Source organism: Micromys minutus (assembly GCF_963924665.1).
Source record: "Micromys minutus genome assembly, chromosome: 9".
Classification (NCBI taxonomy): Eukaryota; Metazoa; Chordata; class Mammalia; order Rodentia; family Muridae; genus Micromys; species Micromys minutus.
In genome coordinates this window covers 33272957-33288859 of record NC_137978.1, presented here as the reverse complement: position 1 = coordinate 33288859, position 15903 = coordinate 33272957, and the positions used below count along the sequence as shown (strand labels likewise).

Sequence of the window (15903 nt, the reverse complement as noted above, 5' to 3'; positions counted from 1 at the left end):
TAAGGAGTGGCAATATTAGCTGAAGGAAGTATGTCACTGTGGAGGAAGTTTTGAGGTCTCCTATGTTCAAGCTATGCCCAGTGTGGCACACAGTCTCCTGCTGCCTGTGGATAAAGATGTGCAGCGCCCAGCGTCTTCTCAGTGTCCTGCCTGAACACTGCTATGATTCCCTCCATGACAATAGACTAACTCTCTGAAACTGTAAGCTATTTGACTTTTTTCTTTTATGAGAGTTGCCTTGATCATGTTGTCTCTTACAGCAATAAAACCCTAGCTAAGAGAATGATTAAGACCACTGCTGATTATCCACAGGACCCAGGGTTCCATCCTCAGCATCCATACAGAGGCTTATAATTATCTATTAACTCCAGTTCCTGGTGATCTGGCCCCTATATCCACCAGGTATGTAGGTGATGCACAGAAATATTTACAAGCAAAATACTCTTTTACACTTAACATGGAACTTGTGATCCTCCATTCTTAGCTACCTTATATACTATAAGTAGTTCAGGGTCCTATAATTTTTATTGTATAAAAGAAAAAACTCACCAAAGTGAGCTAAATTTTATTATCAAATTTCAGGTTTCTTTCTTAAAGTATGGTACATGGAAATAAGCGGGTGTGCCAGACAAGGGCTCTACCACTGAGAAACCATATGCTTCTCTTAAAGAGTGCTTTGCACTACGTGACCTCTGTTTACTCTTTCATGAGCAGGCATTCAAGCAGAAACATTTTCCTCAGTCTAATACGCCATCATTTGTCTGCCAAACAGAATTCCCAGTTAGTGATCAGAGGTGTTACTGCCTACTTTCTCATATTTGCACTTAATCTAGACTATCAAACATCTGTTTCACAAACAAAACAAAAACCCCCAAACTTTTGCCCTTATATTAAAAGGCCAACTTTCAAAACACATTATGCAGAATAATGCTTTTCACTAAGAATAGTAATAATGCTCAATATTATCTTGCCTTTTAAATAATATTTTCATTTGTGTGTGTACATGCAGATGGAATTTAGTATTCAAAGCTCAATATTCTCTTACCTTTAAAAACATTACTATATTCATTGTGTTCCTGTGTGTACACAAATGCACATGGAATTCAGTACAACTGCGGCAATCAATTATTTTCTTGGGACATATGGGTTCCAGGGATCAAACTCAGGCTCTCAGGCATGATGAAGAGTGCCTTTACCCACTCAGCCAAACCTTCCTGCTATCTTTTCCTTGGTGAACTTCATTAGAAAAATAGTTTCTATTGCTAAAATTATGTAATCAGTAAAACTGTGCCTCTATTCAACCTTTCCATACCGAAGGTCTGCCTTCTCCACTACTTCCCACATGGAAGCCAGATTTAATTACTTGCTTTTACTTTAAATATAAAATATTCTACTTTCATTTTGGGGTGATGACTAATAAACTATCCTTACTTTATACTTTTTTTTCACAAGTCTCTCTGTGTGGTCTACATGCACATATCCATGTTTACATGTGGGCAAATGAGTATGTCTACTCTGGATTACTCACCTTAACTCAGTGAGGGGTGGATTCTGTCAGCCTAACTCAAAACTTGCTGACTAGATGCTGAGGAGATCCCAGGACTCCACTTTGTAAGCAGTTTAACTATAGGCAGGCTGTTAAGCCTACCTTGATTTACTTTTGTTCTAGAGATCTGAACTTCAGCTACCTTATGAACACTTCATCTTCAAGGTACTCATAGTTAACTCAGTTTCCCAAGGGAGATTGCTGCCATTATATTCATCTATCTACCATCTAGCCATCCATGTAGCTACCTACCATCCATCCATCCATCCATCCATCCATCCATCCATCCATCTATCCCAGACAAAGTCTCACTATGTAGTTAGGCTGGCCTAGAGACCATTATACTCTACTCACTGTTTGCTTTAGTTTGCTTCCCCATTAGCTACTATGACACCCTGCCTTGTTCAATTCAGCTTCCTGATTAAAGTATCAACACCTCTGCGACTGTCTGTGTACATGCTCACCATCTCAGGCAGAGCAGCGTATCAACAGGACTGTGGAATTGGGCTATCTTCGTCATACCATATGTTCTGGGCTTACAGTTAGATGCACACCTACTTTTTTGTTTTGTTTTAAAATACAGGTGCTAGGATTCAAACTCCAACCCTCATGCTAGTACAGAAAACACTATCTGAGCACAGGTATCATCCCTTTTTTAAAAGATAAGAATATATTAGCATTCTGACTTCTGTATACCTAACAATAGTATGAACTGAAGTTAACCCTTGTCATGATTTTATCCTTGCTACTTTTCACCCTTAAAACATGAGACCCTTTAAGATATTGTCTTGTATATTTTTATTCTCTTAAAAAACCCCTTTCTTTAAATTTATTTTATGTGCACCAGTGTTTTTCCTTGGGTATATGCATTAGAGACACAGCTGATGACAGTGGAGATAAGTAGAGAATCCCCTGGAACTGGAGGACAGGTAGTATGCTCCCATTTGGGTACTGGGAACCGAAAGTAGGTGCTATTCAAGAGCACCAAGTGCTCTGAACCACTAAGTCAGCTCTGAACCAATGGGGTGTTAAAAATTTTGATAACTATAGTTCCTGAATGTTGACATTACAGGTATGCAGCACCCTGTTTGGCTGTAATATCTTTATAAATTGTTACCCAGACACCTGCTTGTCTTAGTTTTCTGAGTGCTGGGATTAAACTCCTACATCATGACACTTTGCTTAACAAATTCTTAAGAATGGGTAAAACATATAGCGTGCTTGCCATGTTGGTAATAAACACTGCTTACAGGAATTTACTTCATGTCAGTAAAGTATTTCATAAAGTGTTACTTCTCACTAAAAAGTTAAAAAGTAAGGATTACCACCTCCACACACACACACCTCCACACACACACACATAACCTGCTCAAGGTCACTGTACAAAGAAAGAGCAAAATAACAATTTGTCTACCTCAAAATTCTGGTGTTAAAGTTCCTGTTAGATTGTTTTCTTTTCTAAGACTTTAAACATTTTATGTGTATGGGTGGCTTTCCTGTATGTATGTCTGGGCACCATGGGCATGCCTAGTGCCTGCAGATGCCAGCTGGTACTGAATCCCCTGGAACTAGAGTTACAAGTGGTTGTGAGGTACCATGGAGTGCTGAGAACAGAGCAAGGTTATTCTTGAGGAACAGCAAGTGCTCTTAACTGTAGAATTATCTGTCCAGTCCCTAGATTGTTTTGTTCTAACAGCTGCTCTGTTTCTTTTCCCTTTTATGGTAGAATAATAAGGATCCCAAATACCTTACAAAGATAACTGTTGTAGAGTAGATGAGGTGGCTCAGTAGGTGGAGGTATTTGCTGCTAAGCCTGCCAACCTAAGTTCAATGTCGGAGATCCACAGTGTGGAAAGAAGGAGCTGACAAGTTGTCATCAAACCTTTACCTGTGCCACAGACACTGACACACACACTACATAAAAATACTAACATTAAAAGTAACCAACACAGTTCAGATTTAAAATAACTCATAAACAACTGGAGAGACAGCTCAGCAGTTAGAGCACTGACTACTCTTCCAGAGGTCCTGAGTTCAATTCCCAGCAACCACATGGTGCCTGACCACCATCTGTAAAGGGAACTTCTGGTGTTTGAAGACAGCTATAGCGTACTCACATATATAAATGAATAAAATTAAAAAAGAAAAGAAAAACAAAACAAAAAAAGTAAACCAACCAACCAACCAAACAAACAACCTTATCAAAGGCCGCATGCATGTAGACAATCTGTCCCCAATTAATACGAAAGTGTTAGAAACGTCAGTAGGCTGGGGTTCTAATGGAAGTAGGTAGATAATGCTATTGCACCGGGGCTATCAGTTTCCTGACTGCTGCTTCTTGTATCATCTCTTTATGACCACCACGAGGTAAACAGACTTTCTCTGCAACTTTGAAGAACAGCACTATGATGTACTTGGATAAACCAACTCCCTTCTTGGTGCTGGGAACTAAATCTAGGGTCTTGATGACATCAGGTCAGGACTCCCACCTTTATAGGCATTTAAAGTTGCCCCATGACTGTTCCCTAAAGATTCCTATATCTCTTCATTTAGCTTTACTACAAGCTACATTCTAGGGTTTTGTCATGTAGCTTAGGCTAGGCTCAAATACACAACCCACCTGACTTAAATTCAAGTATGTGCCATTGTACCTGCTACTTTATTCTCTTAAGTCCTCAGCTCAGTTGCAAACAAGAAGAACATTTTTTGGAGACAATGTCTCACCACTCTGGCCTGGTAGACCTGGCTTTGATAACTCGACAGTTATCCGCCTACCTGTACTTCTAGGATGAAGGTGTATGGTAGGACATATTGCCTGATCCAAGTTATTTTCCTCAATTTGCCAGCATTGTACTGACAAGCATTGTTGTTATTTTAAACTTTGCTTTCAGAATCTGTGATATATTTTACTCCTGAATTTTAACTTATTGGAAATATTTAACTGCTTTAACCAAAGTTCTTTCCCCATTCTTCTCACCTAGATAATCTGATTTACTGTAGAACAAACAATTTTTACTGTAATAATGACTGTTAGGAGCCTAGGTAGTCTTAGTGAATAAGCTGTTTGCTGCTTAAGTAGTGTCAACACCCTGAGTTTGGATGCCCAACACTCAAGAAAACATGAATGCAAATATAGCACACATGCTGTACCCAACCCTCCCCCACCCAATAATTAAAACACCCAGAAGGAAAACACAGGATCACTGAGTCCCTGAGGCAGCTAGTTAGCTAGACTAACTGAATTAGCAATCTCTAGGTTGAGTTGCTTGATGCCAATCTCATGATTCCTGTATACACTCATGCACACACATATATGTGCATATATAACATACACAAATATGCATTTTAAGACATTATGAGTCTTAGTATTACCTTCTAATGCTAACAAGGATAATGAAGATGGCCCAGTCACCACCTACATGTCAAATGTTTGCTGATCTTATAACTTCTGTAATCACCTCTTTAATGTCAAACACTCTCCAAACTGGCTATCCACCATACTCCAAAGAGTCCCAAACTTTTTCTTAGTAAAACTTTGGTGGATGACCACAGCCTATATTGGTGTTGGTCTTAATGTTTTGTATTTAGTAACTTAATTCAGTTGAAATGAACTTAGAATCTTAAAATCTGTGGTTCAATTTCAAGCCTGTACCGCTATTTCCAGCCATTGTAGCACAAAAAGCAAAACCGAACCTACTTTGTTCTGTTCGTAAGCGCCACCCACACTGTGCAGAATCAAGGTGAACTGAAGCTGCTCACTAGGGACGGATCTTAATCAGTGTAATGTTTCCCATGAGTCTGTGCAGACTCAAGTGTGTGAGAAGTAAATATTTCAGCCTTAAGGCTACATATGGGAGAGGAAAATAAACCAACGTGGTAAGTACTGCAGCTAAGGAGACCCTGCCGTGCGATGATGGAGATGAAAGAACTCATCAGTCCTATGAACAGAACACAACAGGAATCACAAAGAGGATGGCATAAGAATCAAGAGAAAAAGGGGCAATAAAATAGGGAATATACTTATGGCCAAGCATGGTGGTACACACCATTAATCCCAGCACTCTGGTGTTAGAGGCAGAGTCTGAGGCCATCCTGATCTACAGAGCAAGTGTGAAAACCATGTTACACAGAAATTTCATCTTGAATAACCAATAGTGGGGTGGGGGAAGACACAGCAGTGCAGGTGATAGGAACCTGGAGAGATGGTGTAGTCGTTAATAGTCCTAGGTGCCTGCCCTTCGAAAGGAACTTGGTTCCCAGCACCATTTGGATGATAATTCCAGCTCCAGCAGATCTAGAGCTTCTAGATTCCCAGGCCACCTGCACACATAACTTTGCACAATTAAAAACAATAAAAATGGATGTATAGCTCTGACTGCCAATGGATATTATTCTTTGTGGCCCAAGTGCCAGGATTAAAAGCATGAATCACCACTCTGGGCTTGTTTTTATAGTTATAAAGGGATGTGAAAATGAGCAGCAGCAGTAGTAACAGACAACAAGGGTTAGAACAGACTAGAACATCACTGTGGGGCTGGCTCTTCAGAGAAAACACTTATCAATAAAGTTTGAAGCTAATGAATAGATATAGTAATAGAATGATACACTATCCTCTCACCCCTCTTAGAGATGGAGTCTCACTCTGGATTTGTTACTCAGACCCGAAGTCTTAGATTCAGCTGATTCTGATGGCTGAGTACAGGTGTGTGCAATGTGGCCAAGTGTATCCAACTATTTAAGGATGGCCATTTTAGCAGCTCTGTGACACAGGAAGATCAAGAACTATGAGGGTGTGGAAAGTGACAAAGTCCTAAATAAGGACAAAGAAAAAGAATAAATGACATAATTGCTTGACTGATCAGACAGAGGTTAACAGGAAATAACAAGTAGGATCAGGCTTACAAAAATAAAACTCGTCAGCTTCACTGGCAGAGTCTGGTGACTAGAGTATGATTCTATAAATGTAACAGGCAAAAGAATAATTTACCTAAGATACAAATATATCAAACATCTGACTCATGATTTAACTTGTGTCTCAACAGTCCTATAATGACTACAACTCATACCTTAGAGGGAGGTGGTGCAGGCTTAGGAACCAAGTTCTTATAGACACTTGGGACCATAGTTGACACTTTGTTCCCATTGGCATGGTGGGATCCTGAGGAGGTGAATGCAGCAGAAAAGGCAGCAGCAGAATCCTCTTTGGAAATTTTTTTGATGACTAGCATTTTTGAGGGTTGCTTGGCACTAGGTGGATTTTCTGTGAAATGTAAGAGTGTAGACACAAATGAAGGTCACACCATTGACAAGAAAAGCCACAGTTTAAACAATAGCCTCACCTTTAACATAGGAGATGAAGTTTAGATTGGGGCCAAACATTAACTTTGTTTTCATTCAACAAATTCTTGAAAAGGATACTCTGGGTGGGGCATAGTCCAGCTGGTAAAATGTTTACCATGCCAGCACAGGTATACAAGCTTAAGAACCCATGTTTAAAAAAAAAACAAAAACCCGTACAAATGCTTGTAATCTTAGCAACGGAGAGAAAGACAGGTGAGTCCCTAGGATTTACTAACCAGACAGTCTAGCATACTAGAAGAATGTCAGATAAATGAGACAGTGTTGAAAAATAAGGTGGATGGCTCCTGAAGAAAACCACCCATGGTTTACCTTTTCACTTTTTATGAACACACATGAGCTCATGTCCCCAAATAGTTTACTGAAACATAACAAAAGACACTACTGGAAAAATGATAAAACTTTAAAATTTTTATTTTTAAAATTTGCTTATTCAATGTGCATGAGTATTTTATCTACATACCACATGCATACCTAGTACTTGAGGAGGTCAAAGGAAGGTGTTGAATATCTTGGAGCTAAATATTATAAGCTGCCATGTGGGTGCTGGGAATCAAACCCTGGTCCTCTAGAAGAGCAGTCAGTATTCTTAACCACTGAGCCATCTCTACAACCCCTTAATTTTCTTTTCTTGTTTTCTTTTTTTAATTTTGGAGACAGGGTCTCTCTATATAGATCTGGGTAGCCTGGAAACCATTATAACCACGATAGGTAATATAGGCTGTCCTTGAACTCATTCAGTTATATCTGCTTTCCAAGTGCTAGAATTAAAGGTCTAGCACCCCCCCCCAATTTGGTAACAGTCTGAAAAGACAAACAAAAACCCGGCATATGAGTCACTAAGATTATAAATCAGTTTTGCAACACAAAGATTAGCAGTACTTAGAGAGTGTTTAGCTTGTAAGGTGGATAAGGTGGTCATCTAGGCACAACCAAGTAAGAAGGCAGAGGCAGGTGGATCTCTATGGTGGAGCAAACCTTTAGTGTCAGTGATAAGGAGGCAGAGGCAAATGGATCTCTGAGACTCTGTCTGAAAACTCCACGACCACCAATCATCAGGGCTGCTGAGTCTGCTCTAGCAGAAGACCTCACTCAGTTCAGGTCCCAGGACTCATGTCTAACATTCTCGTCTGGACTTCAAGGTCATCTGAACTCATGAGTATGTATGCACACATGCTACACACCTCTCTCCTAAAAAAATCAACAAATCTTTAAAAATAAACTCTCAAGCACAAAATTCAAGCTAAAGGTACACAAACCGACAGAAAACCCACGTCCCAGTTAGAGTCCCCAAGCTTATTATGCTTGAAGAGTTCTTATGAATACAGAATATTTTCCCATCCTGTAGATGAAGAGCTATCTTAACGAAGAACTAATTGGTGTTGGCTACTCCAGGCAAAGAGATGAAGATATAAAAATTAAAAACAAAATCAAAAAAAGGAGAAAAAAATCTTTATTTCTCTCACCTGCCATAAAGAATTTCAAGGTGTGCTTTTCATATAGTCAAATCTACCTACCCCACACTCCAGAAGGGGTCCCAATAGGTCTGCATGGCTGATTCTGTTTGCCAGCTTCTGGATTCAAAGAAGGCTAGGAAAAAAGGAGTATAAATGGTTGATATAAAAAGTTCCATTACTTGGGAATTTTTCAAAGTAGCCATCACCAAAGAAGGTACCAATTAATTAATATCAGATCCAATTAATTTAAATTAAGCAAGTAATATGTTGAAATAGCAGGCACTATGGTATTTGTATCTTGAATTTTATTTCCTTTGTTATAGGATTTCTTATACATATAGACATACATTACATAATAAACCATGCAGTTTCCCATCTTTCTAGAGGGTGAGTATAAAAAAGGAAGCATAGAAAGTCACAAAAAAGAATGTGGGTTGTTTCCCTCAGAATCAAGGAGAGTAACGTAGTCAGTGAAATGCAGTGTTCTCTGAAGTTCTACGACTGCATTAGAGTAGAAGACACAGGGCAGGGCTGTATGAGGAATACAAATGCAATTTAGCTCCTGTCCTCATAGGACTATCACAAAGAAACAACTAGCAGCCAAGAAAATATAAAATGTTCCACTGTGATAAAAATTCATGAGAGGGGAATGGATAATTCCTGGCAGAGAAATGAGAAGTTCCATTAGAGATGAGACAGAGACCTATCCTCAAGACTAATTCTAAACTTGGAAATGTATGATTCTAAGAACTGAAAGCTCAATAATTTCCAACCAAGTTTAACTTAGACTTAACAAATTGTATAGAGTCTATAGAAGGGATGTCCAGAGTAGAAACTCTTTTAGTAGATTTTAGAAAAAGGCTCTCCTTTCCTTTCCCTCGAGCAGGGGACTGACTGCAAGGCCTTATACATGCTAGACAAATACCTATCACTGAAGTTCACACTCAGTACTCTTTGTTTTAAAACAAGATTCAGTATAGAACATGGTGGCCACATCTTTTACTTTCAGCATACACAGGTGGATCTCTATGAATTCCAGGAGAGCTAGAACCACCCAGTCAAACTCTATCTCAAACAATCAGATTTTAAAGTCACCTTTCTTTGTGTGGATCTAAATGTGCTTAACTACAGAACCATGCCCCTGATTCCTGGGCATGTGTTCTTCAACAGAAACTCTTCCTATTTATGCAGCATCCTCAAATCTCATCACACCGATTTTTAAAACTAATCATTAATTTTATGTATTTGAGTACATTGTCAGACACACCAGAAGAGGGCATCAGATCCCATTACAGATGGTTGTGAGCCACCATGTGGTTGCTGGGAATTGAACTCAGGACTTCTGGAAAAGCAGCCGGTGCTCTTAACCGATGAGCCATCTCTCCAGCCCCAACTGTTTTAATTTCTAAATACTGTGTTTATGTGTATTTGCACCTGAGTGCAAGTGTCTGAAGAGGCCAGAAGAGGACATTAAATCCTTTGGATCTGGAGTAAACGAGGGTTGTGAACCCACACAATGTGTGCTGCCACCAAACGTGAGCCCTCTGCAAGAGCACTAAGCACTTTTAAACCTCTGACCCATTTATCAAATAACTTGAATGTTTTTAAATAAAGATTTATTTTATATATCAGTACACTGCAGCTGTCTTCAGACACACCAGAAGAGGACACCTGATCCTATTACAGATGGTGTGAGCCACCATGTGGTTGCTGGGAATTGAACTCAGGACCTCTAGAAGAACAGTCAGTGCTCTCAACCACTGAGCCATCTTCTCCAGCCTGTAACTTGAATTTTTAAAAACATATTTTCAAGATGACATAGACAAGTGGGCTGGAAAAACTTCAGTAGTAAAAAGAGCTTGATATGCAAGTGTGATGAGCCATGAAAAATCCCAATATCCCAATGTAGAAAGAAATAAGTAAAAGTTGTTTTCTGAGCTCTACACGTTGGCTAAGCGTAGACACATACACTACTTAAACCCACAAAAACAAATAAGCAGATAATTAATAGGCAACGTTCTTCTAACTATCACTCATTAAAACAAGTACATAACTGACTTTAGATAACTTTTTTGACGTCTTGTTTTTGTTATGTTTTGTTATTTGTTTTTCCAAGATGTTTTCCTCTTGTAGCTCTGGCTGTCTTAGAACAATGTACACCAAGCTGACATGAAATTCAAAAGATCCACTTATGTCTGCTTCCCAAGTGCTAACATCAAATGTGTGCACCACCACGCCCAATTTTGATCTTATTTTTTTAAAGTGTTTTTTATTATGTGTATGCTTGTGTGCCTATGGAGGTCAGACGGCTCAGCTCCTCTGAACTGGACTTTCATGAAGCTGTTTATCACCTGTTGTGGATGTTAGAAACTGAATTCAAGTACTCTGCAAAAATTGCATCTGCTGTCGACTGTTGAGTCATCTTTCCCCACCCCCCTTTTACATTTTAATTTTGTATTCCAATGCCTATGTCTGCATGTGTGCCACTCAGTGAATGGGAGGTCAGGAGACATCCTGTTAGGGTCTCGTCTCTCCTTTGACATGGGTCTAACTAAGGAACTAAAATCAGGTAATCTAGCTTGGTGGCAGGCCACTTAAATTCATGGAGTCAGCTTATTGGACCATGAATCTTTATGATAGAGCCCTAGGAAACAAAAAACTTCATTTTATAAACATCTTGTCCAGAAATACTATGATCAAGGTACTAGGTTGTTTATTAATTTGAGGATTGACTTCTATTTTTAGGTTTTTATAGCACTATCCCAATTTAAAGACAAATACCTAATAATTTATTGAAATATCCAATCCAGTTAAAGTTGGTTTCAAGTTTGGGTTTTATGTGTGTGTGTGTGTGTGTGTGTTTTAAGATTTATTTTTACATATATGAGTACAATGTAGCTATCTTCAGACACAATAGAAGAAGGTATTGGAACACATTACAGATGGTGATGAGCCACCATGTGGTTGACCAGGCTAGCCTCAAACTAAGAGATTCTCCTAACCCTGTCTCCCAAATGCTTAGATTAAAGCCATGCACTCCACATCTGGCTTTAATGTCTTTAGTATCTGCTTACCTTTTATCTGAATGTTTTCCTTTGTCTATTGTTTCTGTCTTTCTGCAGCTCAATCTGGATTATACTGCCAACAGTTTGTTCTCAGTGAGAAGTTTTGTACTTGATCACAATACTAGGTAATTCTATACAGACCAGGCAGACCTCTGCATTGTAAAGATGTGCTTGCCTCTGACTCCTGATGCTGACATTATAGGACTGTGCCACCAAGCCTGGCTTGTATTTTAATTAAAAAAAAAAAGTGTAATGACAACGATTATATGGTATACTGGATATATTTATTTGTACTGAGACCTGGTAGACTATTGCATACATGCCCACACACATATACAATGTGTGCATTCACAGGCTAACATGATACTGTAAATAATTTTTAAAGGATGCTCTTGGCATCAGCAAGATGGCTCAGTAGGTAAGAGTCCCTATCATCAAACCTAATATAACATATTTTAATTCCCAGGATCCCCATGGTGGAAGGAAAAAAAACAACTCCAGTTGTCCTCTGTTCTCAACACATATATATATGCCATAGATGCATTCGCTCACATATACAATAAAGAAATAAAGAAAATTAAGATATCCTAAACATTAAATTTCCTTGACTATAATTAACAGCCAAAACACAGTTATTTTTACAAAGAGCAAAATCGAGGGAGAACAAACTTATGATAAAGGTGACTGAACAGACAGAAAAAAATTCCCATGAATTCTGAGCTGACCCCTGCAGCATTCGACTTTAATTCCAGAACTCTGGAGGCAGAGACAGGCACATCTCTGAGTTCAGCCTGGTCTACATAGAGAAACCCTGTTGCAAATAAATATATTAAATTAATTGGGGTCCTGTGTTTCTTAAAAGACATTATTTGCTTTAAACTATGTCTTTAAAAGCTTTATACTTACGAAGTCTTCCTCTTCGAACTGCAACTTTTCTATTTTATCTTCTTTTTTTTCTTCCCTAATCTCAGTTGGTGTTTTTTCTTGAAAGGCACAGCCTTTCCGGGAATGGAAGCTGCCATTCCAGTGTCGGTGGTTTCCTGTACTACCTCCACTACGTTGGCTCATACCATCGTGACCTCGGGAAGAGCCATGCCAACCAGATAGATTCCCAGAGGTTCCAGCATATGCTCCCTTAGTGACACCAGAGTCAACAGAATCATGGCGGAATAGGGAGGGTTGGTGCCAAGAGTCTAAAATAGCAAGGAAAAGTATGGTATTAGTTGTCTGTTTTTTTATGAATTCAGAAATAACAGAGATAGTTGCTTCCTGATTTGGTCAAAGTTATTTCCAAAAGGGCTTTATGAAACATTTTAAATGAGAAATCCACACAGGGAAAACAATAAATGCACCATTCTTTGTAAGGCAATTTCCCCAGCCTTCTGGTGCTAGAGCTCCTACTGAGGGAAAGTGTGCATACCACTGAGCTAAATCCCCAGCCCTTCCAAATTAGTTCTTCAAATGAAAGGATGATTCATAGAAACAGGTATAGAAACTAAGTAATGACTACTTCTAGATTATAAGTATACATCCAGCCTGAGTGTAGTGTAAACAGCAGTTCACTGTTGTTTTTATGTTGGTCTGAGACACGGTTTGTCTTCTGAGTGCTGGGATTAAGTGTCCACTACCATGCCTGGCCCTAAGCAGTATTTAAATACATGGTCACAACAGCTGGATTTAACTCACCTCCTGTAGTCCGTAGAGGTCCACTGTTAAAAAAGCCATCAGAGGAATTATGTCGACGACGGTTTATTCCAAATCTACCTTCTCCACGGGATAGGTGCTCTCCGTGTTTATCAAAGGTGGTTGTAGATGACTAAAATAAAGTGTAGAGAGGCAAAGATTCAGTTTCTTTCAGTAGCTTATTAGGCTCTAAATCAGAGATTCAAAAGTAACAGTCTGTGCTGTAGTGCAGTGTCTAAAATCAGTGCTAAGAAGGCTAGGATATGACTGCCTAAGTGTGAGGCCAATTATATAGGAAGACCCTGTCTCAAAGCTAAACAATGTATCACAGACGCGAACCATCATAACCAATTTACTATAACATTTGTCTTTTGAGTCGGGTTTTATTTTGTAACCCAGAACTACCTATATAACCCAGGTTTGCATCAGTTTAGGGATAATGTTTATATTCACTGTGTGAACATGTTTCTCCTTTCTTCCTTGCCTGCCTAAGGTGCCTTCTGATTGGTTAAAACAAAAAGCCTATGGCTTAGAGCAAAAGGTAGAACAGAAGGTTGGACATCCAGCAGAGAGGAACTCTAGGAAAAAGTCAGAAGTAGGAAGACTTGGAAGTTGGATACATAAACTGAGGAGAGGTAGCTAGTCAGCCATAGGGCAGACATAGAATGGAGCCAACAGGTAAATAAATGTAAGTTAAGAGCAAGTTGGGGAGCAGCAAAAGCATTGTAAATAAACATAAGCCTACAAGTCATTATTCAGGAGTAAGGGCAGGTATAAAAAGGCCCACAGTTATACATCGGACTCACAGCAATCTTCCTGCCTTAGCTATTACAGTACTGGGATTACAGCCAAGATCCACTACTAATGTGTTACCATGGTTTTAAAATACTTCTAAACATTATTTCATAATTGTGACAATACTGTAATTTTATCATCGGCCCCATTTACATAAACGAAAAGCTTTGAAATTATCATAAATTAATTATAATATTCTGATTTCATAAATTTTTATTCTAAACCTCTTTTCTAGATATGTGAGTGAATATCTGGGCACTTGTGAGTATTCAGAGGCCTGAAGTTGACATAACGTATATCTTCTGCTTTGCTTTCCCTACACTTTATTTACCAAGGCAGGAACTATCACTGAACCTGGAGTTTGTTTGCTCAGCTGATCAAACTTGCCTGAGGGATCCCGTTTATATTTCTTAGTATTGGTGCTATGCTGGAATTACTGGGGAGCTGCTGTACCTTCCCAGGTTTTAAGTGAAGGCAGAGCAAACTTTGATTGCCATGCTTGTGCAGCAAGCACATTACAAACAGCCTTCTCCCAGGTCTCTATAAAGGATATATAGAAACTGTAAGTGATACTGATGTCAGCTTTCAGTAGAGTATGGGATATCTAAAAATGCATATCCTAAATAAGATTATGCAGTTGTTTCCAGAGAAGGGTCAGTGAACTGAGCTGGAGAGACCCTCCCTGAATTTTTCTGGAACTATCTACTACAAATGTGAGAAGGCATAAGCAAAGCACTCATCGACTAGCATTTGAAACCCTTTTGAGTTTTTTGCCCTGACAACGTAAGAAGCAAGATTCCCCATTTCCTTAGCCTGTAAACACAGACTTGCACCAGTCATTCTTCAGAGACCATCAAGAGCATTTGCACACCTATGCACATACACCTTTAGAAAAATAGAGACAGTGGCATTAAGGTACATATTAATGTGAACTGAATAATTATTCATACACTTTTTTCTTAAAAATATTTTTAGAATGGCTTATTTTACATATATCTTGCTTGAATGCTATGATCTATGTGTACCACATGCATTTCCAGTGCCCAAAAAGATGGAATAGGGGAATCAGATGATTCTGAGCCACCCTGTAGATTCTGGATGTCAAACCTGTGTCCTTTGCAAGAGCACAAAAAGATCTTGACTATTCTTGCCATTTCTCCAGCCCCAATTATTGATATGCTCTTAAGAGAATGGGAAGTCTATGAATATGTTTGAAAAATAGATGGAAAAGTAGGACATACATGAAAAACAAAATACAACTCTCTTCAAAATAACCAAAACAAGAACAGCAATACAGCCTGAAACACAAAGCAGAGGCCACACACAAATTCGGATGAAAAGAACTGGTAAGTTTGGGGAGTGACCACAGGAGTGAAGACAATACCTTAGCTGACTGTGGCGTTGAGAAATTTAGCCAAGCAGGAACAAAGTCATGCTGCGCCATTTAGGTCCAGTGTCTTTTCAGCAAGATGAGGCATCCAACCTCATGGCCAGGATCTACATGAGAACACAAATCCCTCGAGTCTAGAAGTATGACACCAGCATGTAAAGGAGTATCTGACTGACTCAGTCCTTCACAAGAGACTTAAACCTGAAAACTCTCCACAGACTACTTTCCAAGATTGCACATCTGAGGAATTCTAAATAACACAGATATGATGGAAATAAAAAACATTACAGGAAGGAAGCAAATGCATTCTTGAGTTTTACCATAGATAAAAATAAAACAGTGGTTCTGGACTTCTGGTACACAATCCCATTCGTGGTCAACAGACACTTTCACAGGGGTCTCATCAGATATAATTCATAACAGCAGCAAAATTAGTTATAAGAATAATTTTATGATGGGCAGTCACTACAACATGAGGAACTGTATTAAAGAGATGAAGAATTAAGAACTGGTTAAGAGCACTGGCTGCTCTTCCAGAGGTCCTCAGTTCAACTCCAGCAACCACATGGTGGCTCACAACCATCTGTAACAGGATGCCTTCTTCTGGTG

At 39.1% G+C, this 15903-nt stretch overlaps 1 protein-coding gene across 1 annotated transcript in view; it reads right to left on the bottom strand.

Annotated features, from left to right (window-relative positions):
* GPBP1L1 (GC-rich promoter binding protein 1 like 1) overlaps positions 1–15903 on the bottom strand; it is a 36213-nt gene that overhangs the window by 7103 nt on the left and 13207 nt on the right. Inside the window, exons 3-7 of the mRNA XM_080921535.1 lie at positions 15289–15401; positions 13113–13242; positions 12333–12619; positions 8422–8494; positions 6613–6806 (exon numbers count right to left, since the gene is read on the bottom strand). Of these exons, the coding sequence (XP_080777661.1) occupies positions 6613–6806; positions 8422–8494; positions 12333–12619; positions 13113–13242; positions 15289–15348 (744 nt within the window). The 5' untranslated portion in view covers positions 15349–15401. The remainder of the gene's footprint in view (positions 1–6612; positions 6807–8421; positions 8495–12332; positions 12620–13112; positions 13243–15288; positions 15402–15903) is intronic.